The sequence below is a fragment of the Hemicordylus capensis genome, chromosome 11 (genome assembly GCF_027244095.1).
Source record: "Hemicordylus capensis ecotype Gifberg chromosome 11, rHemCap1.1.pri, whole genome shotgun sequence".
NCBI lineage: Eukaryota > Metazoa > Chordata > Lepidosauria > Squamata > Cordylidae > Hemicordylus > Hemicordylus capensis.
The window spans coordinates 18,167,468-18,181,396 of record NC_069667.1 but is presented as its reverse complement, the minus strand read 5'-3'; the positions used below and the strand labels follow the sequence as shown (position 1 = coordinate 18,181,396).

At 47.2% G+C, this 13,929-nt stretch overlaps 1 protein-coding gene across 2 annotated transcripts in view; it reads left to right on the top strand.

Annotated features, from left to right (window-relative positions):
• GPC3 (glypican 3) overlaps window positions 1-13,929 on the top strand; it is a 199,451-nt gene that overhangs the window by 20,086 nt on the left and 165,436 nt on the right. For both annotated transcript variants that reach the window (XR_008311670.1, XM_053274293.1), the window contains exon 2: window positions 6,825-6,986. Coding sequence is in view for 1 of the 2 variants with exons in the window: in XM_053274293.1 (XP_053130268.1) it covers window positions 6,825-6,986 (162 nt within the window). In the remaining variant the exon portion in view is untranslated. The remainder of the gene's footprint in view (window positions 1-6,824; window positions 6,987-13,929) is intronic.

Below are 13,929 nucleotides of genomic sequence, written 5' to 3'. Positions count from 1 at the left end.
CAAGCCTAGACACATTATAAACCAATCTCGCCCAAGACAAACAGAAGCTTCCTAAACAGCAACTTCAGCTTCATAATATAGAATACCCACCCACCATTAAGAACATAAGAACAGCCCTGCTGGATCAGGCCCATGGCCCATCTAGTCCAGCCTCCTGTTTCACACAGTGGCCCACCAGATGCCCCTGAGAAGCCCACAAGCAAGAGGTGTGGGCATGTCCTTTTTCCTGCTGTTGCTCCCCTGCAACTGGTATTTAGAGGCAGCTTGCCTCTGAGGCTGGAGGTGGCCTATAGCCCCCAGAGTAGTAGCCATTGATAGACTAAATGAATTTACCTAAGCCCTTCTTAAAGCCATCCAAACTAGTGGCCATCATTACATCATGTGGCAGAGAATGCCATAAGTTGTTTATGTGCAGTATGACGTAGTACTTCCTTTTGTCAGTCCTAAATTTCCCAGCCTTAGTTTCATGGGATGACCCCTGGATGTTTGGTATGAAGTTTGGTATGAATCAGGGATGGCTTCCTGGGACTGAGAGTAGCATTGTGAGGTGTGGTGTTGGGAAACTCTTTGCTGCACACATGCATAGACAAAAGGCGATGAAACACAAATGGGAAGATAAAGCAATCTTAACAGTAAGGACCATTAAGCAAAGGAATTATTTCAGCTGCCGATGAGGGAGATGGGTTTTTCCTGGATATCTTTTGCAGCCAGATAAAACACTTCTGAGGGGGCTGTGTGTGTTCAGGCAGACTTGATAGCTGGGAGGCCGCCTTTTCTCTCTCCACCTGATGCTAGCTATGTGCAGTTGTTAGAGTGGAATGGGGTTTGCATCAGAATGTGCCTTTCCCAGGCCTGATGCCCGATTCCCAGTTTCCCTCCTGGGAGTTCTCTGCACCTGGCTTCATGCTGCGGGGTAAATGTTGAGCGAAGCCACTTCGAATCACACTCGCACAATCTTCGAAGCCACTTCGAATCACACTCGCACACTCACACAATCATGGAGGAAAGCAGCCTCTCCCCTCGGGTTTTGTTTTGATGCAAGTTCACATGGCATGCGTCCGTGTTTTCCTTCTAGCCAAGGGGCGGGGGGGGGGAGGAAAGGGAGAGAGTACTAAAGAGCTACATCTGCATTTCTAAAGAGAGTATCCTTCTTATCCTTCTAATGATTTTAGTCAGTGTCCCTCCCTGAAATACCTCCAGATAAGCTAGAATTTGCAAGACAAAGCCCGGTTTATGTGTGGAGTGGGTCCAAGGGTCTCAAAGAGACTTTGTGGTAGGTTTGGCTGGTGTGTGAATGCACATGCTCTCTTTTGCAGGAGATTTGGGGTAGGAGCCCTGTGTGTAAAGCCTCCTGCCAGAGTTTCTTTGCTGGGAAGCAACCTTGTACCAAAGCTGTTGGCAGGGCATGGTGCCTGAGATTCTGTAACCGTTGGTCATCCCTGAGGATGAGTTAGTGGGTTATTAGGGCTTTTACTAGCCGGCTTGTCTGTCTGGATGGATGTCGGCGATTTATGGTGCGTCAGCAGCCTGCAAGGGGAGAAGGAGATAACAACTCCTAGCAGTTTGGGAACTAAGAAGCTGCCTTATCCTGAGTCAGACCTTTGGTCCATCTAGCTCAGTATTGTCTACACCAGGGATTCTCAACGTTGGGTCCCCAGATATTGGACTTGAACTCCCATAATCCCCAGCCCCAGTGAACATTTGGGGGGGGTTATGGGAGTTGGGGGGGTTGTTTTTTTGGGGGGGTTATGTTAGTCCACTAACATCTGGGGACCCAATGTTGAGAATCCCTGGTCTACGCAGACTGGCAGCAGCTTCTCCAAGGTTGCAGGCAGGAGGTCTCTCTCAGCCCTGTCTTGGAGATACCGGGGAGGGAACTTGGAACCTTCTGCACGCAAGCAGGCAGATGCTCTTCCCAGATCCCCTAAGAGGAATCTCTTCCAGGGCTCACACCTCTCCCATTCAAATGCAAACCAGGGCCAACTCTGCTTAGCAACGGGGACAATCCGTGCTTGCTACCACAAGACCAGCTCGCTTCCCCCGTGGACCTAGCCTTCTGTTAGCCAACCCTTCCACCTGGGGTGGCCCGTTCCTGATCCTGTGCTTGGGGCCCCGCTGCGATGACCATTGCCCAGACATTGCATTGCCTGATGAAGACGGCGCGCGGAGGTCTCAATTAGATGCAGCCCCACGGATTCCGCTTTGTGGGATGGGCGGTGACTGAGCGAGTTCTGGACTGCACGGGGCTCCTCATCTGGAATAACCTGGGAAGGGTTACACTCAGTTTCCCTGGGCTGGTGGAGACCAATAAACATCCCTGCTCACAATCTCTCCCCTGCCTTCCTCCCTGCTCTGTCTGAAATCTAATTTCCTGACTTTGCAGTTGTTCTGGTCGGTTTCACTTGCCTTGAAGTTTCCTAATACAGCAGCCCTCGAAATGGCTTTTAAATGGTGAGGTGTGGCAGCGAATGAACATGGGAAGAGCAGGGATGGCTGAAGACCCGGCTTCTTCTTCCTGACAGTGGTCAGTTGGGTGCTTCCAAGAAGCCCCGCAGTCAGGAACCGGGGTCCTCTTTTGTCCCCCAGCAACTGATATATTTGGTGGTTTACTGCTTCTGTATGTGGAGGCTTAGGTCAACCTGAGGCTCTCCAGTTGTACGACTACAACTCCCACCTTCCCAACACAATAGGAACAGAGGAAGCTGCCATATACTGAGCCAGACCCTTGGTCTGTCTAGCTCAGTATTGTCTTCACAGACTGGCGGCAGCTTCTCCAAGGTTGCAGGCAGGAATCTCTCTCAGCCCTATCTTGGAGAGGCTGCCAGGGAGGGGACTTGGAACCTTCTGCTCTTCCCAGAGCGGCTCCATCCCCTGAAGGGAAGATCTTACAGCGCTCACACCTCTAGTCTCCCAATCATATGCAACCAGAGTGGACCTTGCTTAGCTAAGGGGACAAGTCATGCTTGCTACCACAAGGCCACCTCTCCATTCCTGATAATTTGTGGTGGGCTGGTGGGAGTTATAGTCCACAGCTGGAAAGCCTCAGGTTCTCCCCCGCCCCCCGTTTAGTTTTTACAAGTGTATCAACAGCTATCTGTGAGCATATCCCAATCCCATCTTTAAGCTTTCTAACCAGTAGCCATTATTGTAGCCAGTGTTCTGTCTAATATTTTTCATCTGTGTGGGGGATGAGTTTTCTTTTTGGGTGGCAGTATCAAGGCAGTGTGAGTGCACGTGCATTCAGAGTGGGGCCTTTCTGATTCAACCTGAGCGGGATCTAGAATTAACTGAGTGGACATCAAAGAGCGTGTGAGCATGTGCACGCCTTAGAGGGAACACTGATTTTGTTATGTATTACATGTGCTGAAAATTGACCTCTATCCCCATGTACCAAGTTGTGGGTGCTTCTGGCTCCCTAGGGCATTTGAGAGTTGCACAGGAGCCTGTCCCAGCCCTACCTGCAGATGCTGCCAGGGATTGAACCAGGGACCTCCTGCCTGCAAAGCAGAAGTTCTTCTATTGAGCTGTGTCCCCATCCCTTAATGTCAATGCTTGTTATAACAATTACACTTTTTTGTTTATGCTTCCTGAATGTTTAAATGTAATTTTCTTTAATAACCAATGCACACATTTACAGTTAAAACGTAATGGCTTTTTTTTTTGGTGGCAAACAGCTGCATTTAATGTGACATTTGGAAAAACTATACAGTCATCCCTTGCCTAGCATGCTTTTACCAACCATGGTCTTGAGTATATTGAATTAATAATAATCATCATAATAATCATAATACACGCAAATAGGAAATTGCAATCGAAACTGCCAGCTGCTACCTTCTCTTCTGTTGCTTCTTGCAAAGCTTGCAAGGTTATGTAGAAGAACTGGAAGCTGCCATATACTGAGTCAGACCCTTGGTCCATCTAGCTCAGAATCGTCTACCCAGACTGGCAGCGGCTTCTCCGAGGTTACAGGCAGGAATCTCTCTCAGGCCTATCTTGGAGATGCTGCCAGGGAGGGAACTTGGAATCTTCTGCATGCAAGCAGGCAGGAGCTCTTCCCAGGACAGCCCTTTACAGAGACCACACACAGTGTTTCCCATCCAAATGCAAACCAAGGTGGACCCTGCTTAGCAAAGGGGATAACGCATGCTTGCTACCACAAGACCAGCTCTCTTCCTTCAGGGTCAGGTTGGTACTGGTTGGTGTTCCATCGGCGACTGCTGGGCGCCATCTTGTTACCCCACAGGCTTCTCAATCCAGCTCGCCTCACAAAAGGCTTGCCCTGTTTCAAACTTGCATAGAACTTAGCCGCTGTAAATTTTGTTAAGGACTGCAGCTTAAATTGGCTAATAACTGGACAAGTTGCCTGGCTTTTAGCTCCTGCTCTCTGTAGGACGCACGGTGTGTGAGACCAAGGTGTTCTACATTTCCTGATAGCCTCTGAAAACAGTGTTATTCCCCAAAGCCTGTATTATTGTATTTTGAGCCTACTTTTCAGTAGGCATGTGCGATCACATGACATTGTGTGTGTGTGTGTGTGTGTGTGTGTGTGTGTTTGTCTGTGTCCTCCCTTTCAACTTCACAATGCCTGGACCAATATGAACCAAATCGGGTACAGTTGTAGGGATACACACAGGGGCACCTCAACAGCGTAGTGTGTGATGCTGTCATGCACCCTGATCCAAGATGGCGGACGCATGAACATTTGAGGCGCAGTTGGGCTAACTTGTGAACCGCCTAACCGTTTTGAACCAAATTTGCCACAGCTGTAGGGACACATAGGGACGCCTCAAGGGTGTGTATTGAAATGCCACCCACCCTGATTCAAGATGGCGGAAACGTGAACATCTGAGGTGTAAGTGGGAACCGATTTGGACCAAATTTGGCACAGTTGCAGGGACACATAAGGACGCCTGAAACGCGTAGTTTGACGATGTCATGGAGCCCAGTTCAAGATGGCAGACGCATGAATGTGTGAGGCGCAAGTGGGCCAACTTGTGAACGGCCGCGCCAATTTGGACCAGATTTAGTCCAGTTGTAGGGATAGTGAATGGAAAGTAGGCAGATTAGTTCTTACTCGAACAACTTGTTCCTGTTGTGAAGGGCCCATGTGGTCCAAAAGATTTCCCAGCCTCTGCAAGGCCTGCTGTGGAAAAAGAAATGTGTTGGTATCTCCGCCTTGAGAGCAGTGAATGTGACTGAGTTTCCACCAGTATGTGACCTTGCTGGCTCGCTTCCTCCTGTGCTGTCAGGATAGCATTTCCAACGTGGGGCTGTGAGATCAAGTTCTGCAATAATATTCCCCTCATTCCTTTTATTGAGTGAAATAATAAGCAATGAATGTTTGACATTTTCTTGCAATTAGCCTAGAAATAAAATGCAGTTATAAAATGGATAAACCATGAGGGTGGGTGGTTTAATCCTTGTGTAATGGGACGGTTAACTGAAGTGGAAGCATGGCTTATCTTTCTCAGGGCACGGTTGGCATAAATAACATAAATATCATAATATAAATATAAATAATATAACATAAATATAAATAACATAAATATCTCCCCCCCACCCCCGTAACTTGCTAATACAAATGGTCTGAGGGGACTGGATGCACCACCTTGCTGAAAGCTAAGCAGGTCTAGGCCTGGTTTGTCCCTGGATGGGAAACCATCTGGAAACGCATTCAGTTCCGTTGCGGAAGAAAGTAGGGTAAGGGAGGAGATCTGGTCTTGTGGTAGTAAGCATGAATTGTCCCCTTTGCTAAGCAGGATCTGCTCTGGTTTGCATTGGAATGGGAGACTACATGTGTGAGCACTGTAAGATATTCACTTTAGGGATGGAGGCCGCTCTGCGAAGGAGCACCTGCATGCAGAAAGTTCCAAGGTCCCTCCCTGGCATCTCCAGGTAGGGCTGAGAGAGACTCCCAGAGAAGCTGCTGCCAGTCTGGGTAAACAGTGCTGAGCTAGATGGACCAATGGTCTGACTTGGTAGAAGGCAGCTTCCTATGTACCTAGAGGTTGTGGGCAAATAACTAAAAATACCAAACTGTAGGCTGTGCAGGTGAGCTGGATAGAACATAAACATGGTTCCTTTGAAGTGAGCTTGGAAACGCTTGTATTCACGATTTCTGGACTTTTGGACTTGAGTATTCTAAGTTGTGTTGGGCACTTTCAGGGTGTAAATATTCTAAATGAATTGTGTAAAAAACAAACAAATTATTAATGTATTATACTGCTGAAAACCTGCATCTATGGGCAGTTTACAATTAACCTTACAGTTAGCAATCAATACACATTAAGTTGCTACAATAGGCCTACATTCCCCTTCTAATCCTGCTCTTTGCAATCTCAGAGATCAGTGGCAAGGTGTGATCACCAGTAAGGAAGTCAGGGAGGAGAGCTGGTCTGGGGGTGGTGTCCCTTTCGCTAAGCAGGGTCAGCTCTGGTTTGCATTTGAATGGGAGGCCACATGTGAGCACTGTAAGATAGTCCCCATAGATGGCTGCTCTGGGAAGAGCATCTGTATGCAGAAGGCTCCAGATTTCCTTCCTGGAATCTCTGGATAGGGCTGAGAGAGATTCCTGTCTGCAACCTTGGAGAAGCTGCTGCCAGTCTGTGTAGCTAATAGTGAGCTAGATGGACCAAAGGTCTGACTCGGGAGAAGGCAGCTTCCTATGTTCCAGAATTCTTCTTTAGAGAGAGAAAATGTCATGAATGTCGCAGGCTCAGTTGGTCCACTGCCTCCTTCCTCGAGGAATCCCTTAGTGGCATGCAGGTCCCTTTGTTTGGAGAGAAGCCCTGAGCTGACGAAATGTCTCTGCTCTACGCCCGCAGGGTCGGATCTCCAAGTATGCGTCCCAAGAGGTCTTACGTGCTGCTCCAGGAAGATGGAGGAGAAGTACCAAGCCCTCGCCCGGTCCAACATGGAGCAGCTCCTCCAGTCTGCCAGCATGGAGCTCAAGTTCCTCATCATCCAGAACGCAGCTGTCTTCCAAGGTAGGGGGACTGAGTGTTGTCTTCCGCACAGATGGGAGGCTGTGTTACGAAGCCCCAGGGCAGGCCGACTGCCAGATGCAATTAACGCATGCACGGTTTGATACCTTAGAAGTGTCAGGTTCACTAGCTGTGTGGAAGGAATCTCCTGTTCGTCTTTTGTGTCCTGTGCGTGGCCCAGCTGTGAATATTGGTGTTCCCTGGGACTTATTTATTACTTATTATTTATTAATCCGTTTTTTAGACTGCCTCATCCAAAGGCTCTGGGCGGTGTACAAGTTTAAACAACATAAAAACAAACACCATTTAAAACGCACTGCTTAAAACAATATAAAAACCATTTTAAAACCATTTGGAACCATTTAAAACCAATTAAAAATACTTTAAAACAATTTTAAAACCTTGGAAGGCCAGGCCAAACAAGTAAGTTTTTAGGGCTCTCTGCAAGGCCAACAATGAGCCTAAAATTTCGATATCTTCCGGGAGTGCATTCCACAGCCCAGGAGCAGCTACAGAGAAGGCCCAGCTCCGAGTCGCCACCAAGCATACTGGTGGTAACAGGAGATAGACTTCTCCACGTGACCTCAACATGCACTGGGGGTCATACAGAAGAAGGTGATCTCTAAGGTATCCCAGACCTAAGCCGCTCAGGGCTTTAAAGCTAATAACCAGATTTTGCCCAGAAACATATCGGCAGCCAGTGCAACTGTTTACGAACAGGCATAATGTCGTCTCTCCAGGTTGCCCCAGAGACCAATCTGGCTGCTGCATTTTGAACTAACTGAAGTTTCCGAACTACGTATAAAGGCAGCCCCGTGTAGAATGCATTGCAGTAGTCAAGCCTGGAGGTTACCAGCTGATGCACCACTGTTTTGAAGTCGTCGTCTTCAAGGAATGGACGTAGCTATCAAATTGGCCAAAGCTGATAGAAAGCGCTCCTGGCCATAGCCTCCACCTGAGATACCAAGGTGAGGCCTGGATCCAAGAGCACTCCCAAGTTACATACCTGTTTCTTCTGGGGGAGTGTAACCCCATCCAGCACAGGAAGATCTAATTCATCCCTCAAATTCTGATCCCCCACAATGAACACCTCTGTCGTGCTTGGATTCAGCTTCAATTTGTTATCCCTCATCCAGCCCATTACTGCCCGTAGGTAGGCATTTAGGGAATGAATGCCATTTTCTGATTATGATGCTAAGGAGAAATAGATTTGGGTGTCACCAGCATACTGATAATACCCTGCACCAAATCTCCGGATGACCTCACCCAGTGATTTCATGTAGATGTTAAAAAGCATTGGTGACAGAATGGAGCCCTGAGGGACTCCATATAATAGCTTCCATTTTGAAGAGCAACTGTCACCAAGCTCCACCATCTGGAATCTGCCTGAGATAGGAACGGAACCACTGCAAAGCAGTGCCTCCTATCCTCAATGCCCACAGGCGATCCAGAAGGATACCGTGGTCGATGGTATCGAACGCCGCTGAGAGATCCAAAAGAACCAACAGAGGCACACTCCCTCTGTCAATTCCCCGGTATAGGTCATCCATCAGGCCGACCAAGGCTGACTCAACCCCATAGCCTGCTCTAAAGCCAGTTTGAAATGGGTCTAGATAACTGGTTTCCTCCAAAACTGCCTGGAGCTGGTTAGCCACCACTCTTTCAATCACCTTGCCCAGCCATGGTAGATTGGAGACCGACCTATAACTATCCATCACTGAAGGATCTAGGGAAGGCTTATGAACATTTCGGAGATGCAAGAGGATAAGTTTGTAGCTTAGTGGTAGAATGTCTGCTCTGCCTTGAGAACATTCCAGGTGCAATTTTTAGGATCTCCCAGTAGGGCTGGGAAAGACCCTTCTCTGCCAGAAATCCTGGGGACCTGTTGCCAGTCAGTGTAGATAGTACTGAATTAGATGCACCAAGGGTCTGACTCAAAGGGCAGCTTCATATAGCTGCCCGAGTGGCAGTTCTGGGGTTCTTGGTCCGGCGACTAGGCGCATAGGATGTCCCCTAGGAGAAAAAAAAGAGGCTCTCCATTCCCCATTTGGGGAATCCTGTTGCATTCATTGGACAAAATCAGCCATATGCTCTCCGCAGCCAATCACGATGGCTAGTAAGGAACCTGTGGTGTCAACTGCACCGTGAGTTTCAGATGCAAGGAACGGCCCATCCTATTTTGCAGTGCTGGAGGAACTTCTGGGATTACTTTTTATTACATTTTGTATTCCGCCTGCCTTCTGTCATGGGACAAAAATGGAATAAAAGTCGCCAAGCAACTCCTTCCTGACAGAATAATGTTGACTAGTAATAATAAATTCTTCAAAATGGACGTTGTGAAATTGGCTGGCTGCCGCCTTCTGGGAATGGTGGCGTTCTGGAAGGATCTCTCACTTGAGTCTTAAGCGTCGTTGTATGTTGGTTTGGAAACAGCACCAATCACAAATGTCCGTCCCCCCCACCGTCCCCAATTGCTGCAGAGTTCATTTCAATATTTTCAAGTCCAGCATCTGAAGGGGCTGCTTGAATGACAGGCCGGCTTTCTGGTCTGATGTTTTTTCCTGTGCTAAATTTAATTTTCTTCCTGCTTGAAATTGCATCAGCCCCTTTGCTGATAAAGATCAGCGGGAATTGTTTGGCATTTACCAAAATCTCATCCAGGCATATCTGTTACTGTGTTCACTTAGCGAAGTTTATTAGATTATTAGAGTTTCAGGCCCCTGGGCTCTGCCATTATTGCAGGGGAAAATACCACGCAAATAAGGGGTGGAAGAGAAATCCCATTTCAGGTCTCGCAATCCGTTCGCTGCCTTGATAGATATGTCTTAACTCCATTTTATGCATATTTCTTTTGAGATTTAAATGTGTTCCCTTTTGGAATCATGTGGACTTCTGATATTTAGCAGAATCTAACTGTGGCGAAGCGTTTTATACTTTCTGTGGAATGACCAGTCAGAAGATATTTAGTTCATCGGCATCTGTGAAATTGGCAATTTGAGGATTGTTGCAAAGAGTGTCTAATCGTCAGTAATGTTAGATATAGATACTCCTCTTTTACTGCTGCTGATTTTTTTTTTTAGCGACCACATAGATAGATTCTCTCCAGGATGATCTGTCTTCAACTTGGCCTTTAAGCTCTCTCAGTGGTGCATTCATTGCTGTTGTAATCGAGTCCATCCACCTTGTTGCTGGTCGTCGTTTTCTTCTCTTTCCTTCAACGTTTTCCAGCACATTTTTATACTGCCTGATATATACATCTCTAGGCATGCCATCTCTCCTGCTGTTACTCCCCTGCAGCTGGTATTCAGAGGCATCTTGCCTCTGAGGCCAGAGGTGGCCTATAGCCCTCAGACTAGTAGCCATGGATAGACCTGTCCACCATGAATTTATCTGTCGTCTCTCTATGCATCAGTACTGTGTATTCTGTATATCTTGGGTGTGTTTGCTGGTGCAAAGACTTTCTGTGAGTTTGGGGGTGGATCAGTGTCGAAAGTTCCTCTGTGCATTCACCCCTTCATTTAACATATTTGTATACCGCCCAAAACTTAAGTCTCTGGGAGGTTTACAAGAAAATAAAAACAGGAAAAGTAAAACATTTGTTGTAACATTTTAAACCTTTTGTTTTTGTTTTAACAGTTTGAAATTTGCTTTGCTCCCTGTACCCACGTGGTGCTGTGGTCAAATGGAAGCATCTTCTGCAAGCTTGCATGTGGCTGGTAGAATGTGTAAACTGTACCTTGGCATCCAATGAGTTCCTCTCTGCCCAGCAGCAGCCGAAGCAGTGAGAGAGAGAGTTGTAATTCCTGATCGTTTTAGTCAGTCTCCAAAGTCCGTAAATTCTCTATTAGGAGGAAAATGCCTCCGTTTTTTGGTTATTTACAATTATTTCGGTTATTCTTTCTCATCTGTCAGGGGGGAAAAGAGGCCATTTTGACACGGCGAGCGTCTATCAGGTTATCTTTAATCACTTTAGTGGCACTCTGGCCGCAAATAGATCAGATAGCCATTCCTAATGTCGGAGTCCGCTAAAAGCGAGGCTGAATTATTTATTTTGTTATGATGAAAATGTCTGGGTTTTATTGGGTTTTCTTGGAAGAACTTGATTGTGCTTGAAGTCTCAAGATAAAAGATCAGTGTTCATCTCCCAGGTTTTTCTCTCTTATAACGGAATATTTTATCTACAGTAAGACCTTTTTCTTTTCTAATGGAAGCAATTCGAGCCACTTTAATGTCGAGGTGAGAATTAAGTTGGTTGGAGGGACATCCTTTTAATGTGTAAAAAAACAAAACCCTTGACTCATTATGCCTGTTTTATCAGGAGAGTTAAGATGTACTCTGTGTCAATTAGGCACGGAAAGGACAAGATGAGGTTGCTTCTGTGGGGACTATTAAGGACTGCTTTTTGCAGAATGGAAAAGTTGGGGTTTTTAATGTTCTGTGTGGAGTGGACTGGCAGTCTGTTACTGTGGTACTCTTAATACACTCAGGCTTTGAAACCAATTAGTGTCAACAATGCAAGGCTGTGTCTGATCTCGGCAGGCCAAAATGCTAAGCATGCTTCGTGTGTTATGTTCTTCTTGGTGGGGTGTGTTGCTGTTGAAGAGGCATTCCGTAAACTTGTGGTGGTGTGCCCTGAGAAAAGGAGGGAAAGAACCAAGGTGAAAACCCTGGTTCTTTGGTTGTGAAAACCCTGGTTCTTTGGTTGTGAAAACCCTGGTTCTTTGGTTGTGAAAACCCTGGTTCTTTGTACTGAAATTCTAGGCACTGAGCACGAGTGGGACAGCTTTCTTTATCTTACCGGTTCCTTGATTTTTAGGGTGTGTTTCCACTGAAGACTTTAAAAGGGGTTTGTTGAACCCAAGTTCCATTCTGTGTTATTTTTTAAAGGTTGTGCTGTTGAGTCATTGTCGACTCCTGGCAACCACAGAGCCATGGGGTTTTCTTGGTAGAATACAGGAGGGGTTTACCATTGCCTTCTCCCGCGCAGTATGAGAGGATGCCTTTCAGCACCTTCCTAGATGGCTGCCGCCCGATATAGGAGTTTCCAATATTCTGGGAAATGCAGCAGTGGAGATTCGAACCAACCGCCTCCAGCTCTCTAGGCAGGTTGCTTCCCCACTGCACCATTAGGTGGCTTCTGTCAAATAATCTATGTTTAAAACGAATGAAATCTGAGCAGCTGGAAACCAAATTGGCAGTAAAGTATAGCAGGGGGTCCCAACCTGTATTGTCCCAGCTGTTGTTGAACTACAACTCCCATCATCCCCAGCTACATTTTATTGTGGCTGGGGATGATAAGCGTTGTAGTTCAATAACATCTGGGAACCCAAGGGCAAGAACCTCTGGGCTAAACAGCAAACCAGTGAAAAGTAAAACTATCCCAGGCCAAAAGGCCAATGAAATAAAGTGATTTTAGCTAATTGCTGGAATATCTGCAAAGCAGAGGTCTGACAGATTTTTTCGAAGGTGGGTTAAGGAGCCGCCCTAACCCAGAGCGGCTCCATCCTCTGAGGGGAATATCTGACAGTGCTCATACTTCTAGTCTCCCATTCATATGCAACCAGGGCAGACCCTGCTTAGCTCAGGGGACAAGTCATGTTTGCTAACACAAGACCAGCTCTTGTTTTTCAGGCACTTTCTCCAGTGGAGTTTTCTGTAGTTCTGGGGTTGTGAGTTGGAGGAGGGCAGAGCCATCTCCAGTCTCTTTGGGCCATGCTGTCACAGGCTTCTGAGGTTCCCTTCCTGAGGTGGTGATGGTTTTCAAGACTTGTTTGGGTATGGTTCCCGCACCAAATGGTTTGCATTTCTTAGACCCCTCAGCTGTCACTGCTGGACCTGGACACTGATGCTGGCCATGGGGGTGGAGATTTTGGCCTGAGCACTGTGCATCTGCCCTTTGCAACCAGGCTAAGCAGGGACAAAGTTCCTGATGGTCAAGGCCAGCTGAAGGTAACTCCTGCAGGCGAAAGCAATCGTAGCATTAACTGCTTCATCTTCCCGGAAGCTTTAGACTAGGAAAGCACCATTTGATTCGATCTCTGCCACGGTACCGGCTGGAAGGGCAAGGCCGGGGGGGAGAGCTGGTCTGACGGTAGCAAGCATGACTTGCCCCTTCTGCTAAGCAGGGTCTGCCTTGATTTGCATTTGGATGGGGGACTACATGTAAGCACTGTAAGATACTCCGCTTAGAGGATGGAGTCATAGCTCCGTGGAAGAGCGTCTGCACGCTTGCCTGCAGAAGGTCCCAGGTTTAATCCATGGAAGCTTCTCCCTGTAGGGCTGGGAGAATCTCCTGAAACCTCCGAGAAGCCGCTGCCAGTCAGTGTAGATGGACCGATGCTCTGACTCATCATAAGGCTGCTTCATATGTTTCTGTGACTGAAGAGTGACTCTTAGCCGCATTTGCATTAGCAGTAACATTTGCATGTGTCAGTTTTCATAATTGGATTGTCCTCCTTCCAAGGTGGTAGACCTCCCATTTTGGGACTTCAGGTAATTGTGGGTGGGCTGTATGCCTCCTGCCTTCTCCCTCTGCCTGTGTGGTGAGCTCTCTTGTCTTCTGTAATTACTTCTCGAGGCAAGAGTTATCTTCGAGAGTTCAAGTCCTAATACATTTCAGCTGCCCTCCTAATGCTATAAAGTAGCCAAATTATGTTTTCGGGATTTCGCTAGGCGGCCATAAACGTCGGGTTACCTTCCGAAGCTGTATTTATGTTCCTCGCGGCCGCCATTTCGGCTTCTCCCCTCCTTCCCAATGCAAACTCTGGGCTTGCCAAATGTGTTTGGTCTTTGGGTCTGAATGGATTAAGCGAGGAGATAAATTCTTTCCGACTGCGCTGGGGTATTTAAAATGCAGAGAAGAAGCAGTCTGTAAACACGGCAAAGGGAACGGCAGAAGAGGAATCGGGCAGGCCGTCACGAAGTCAAGGACAGTCCTCTGCTTTGT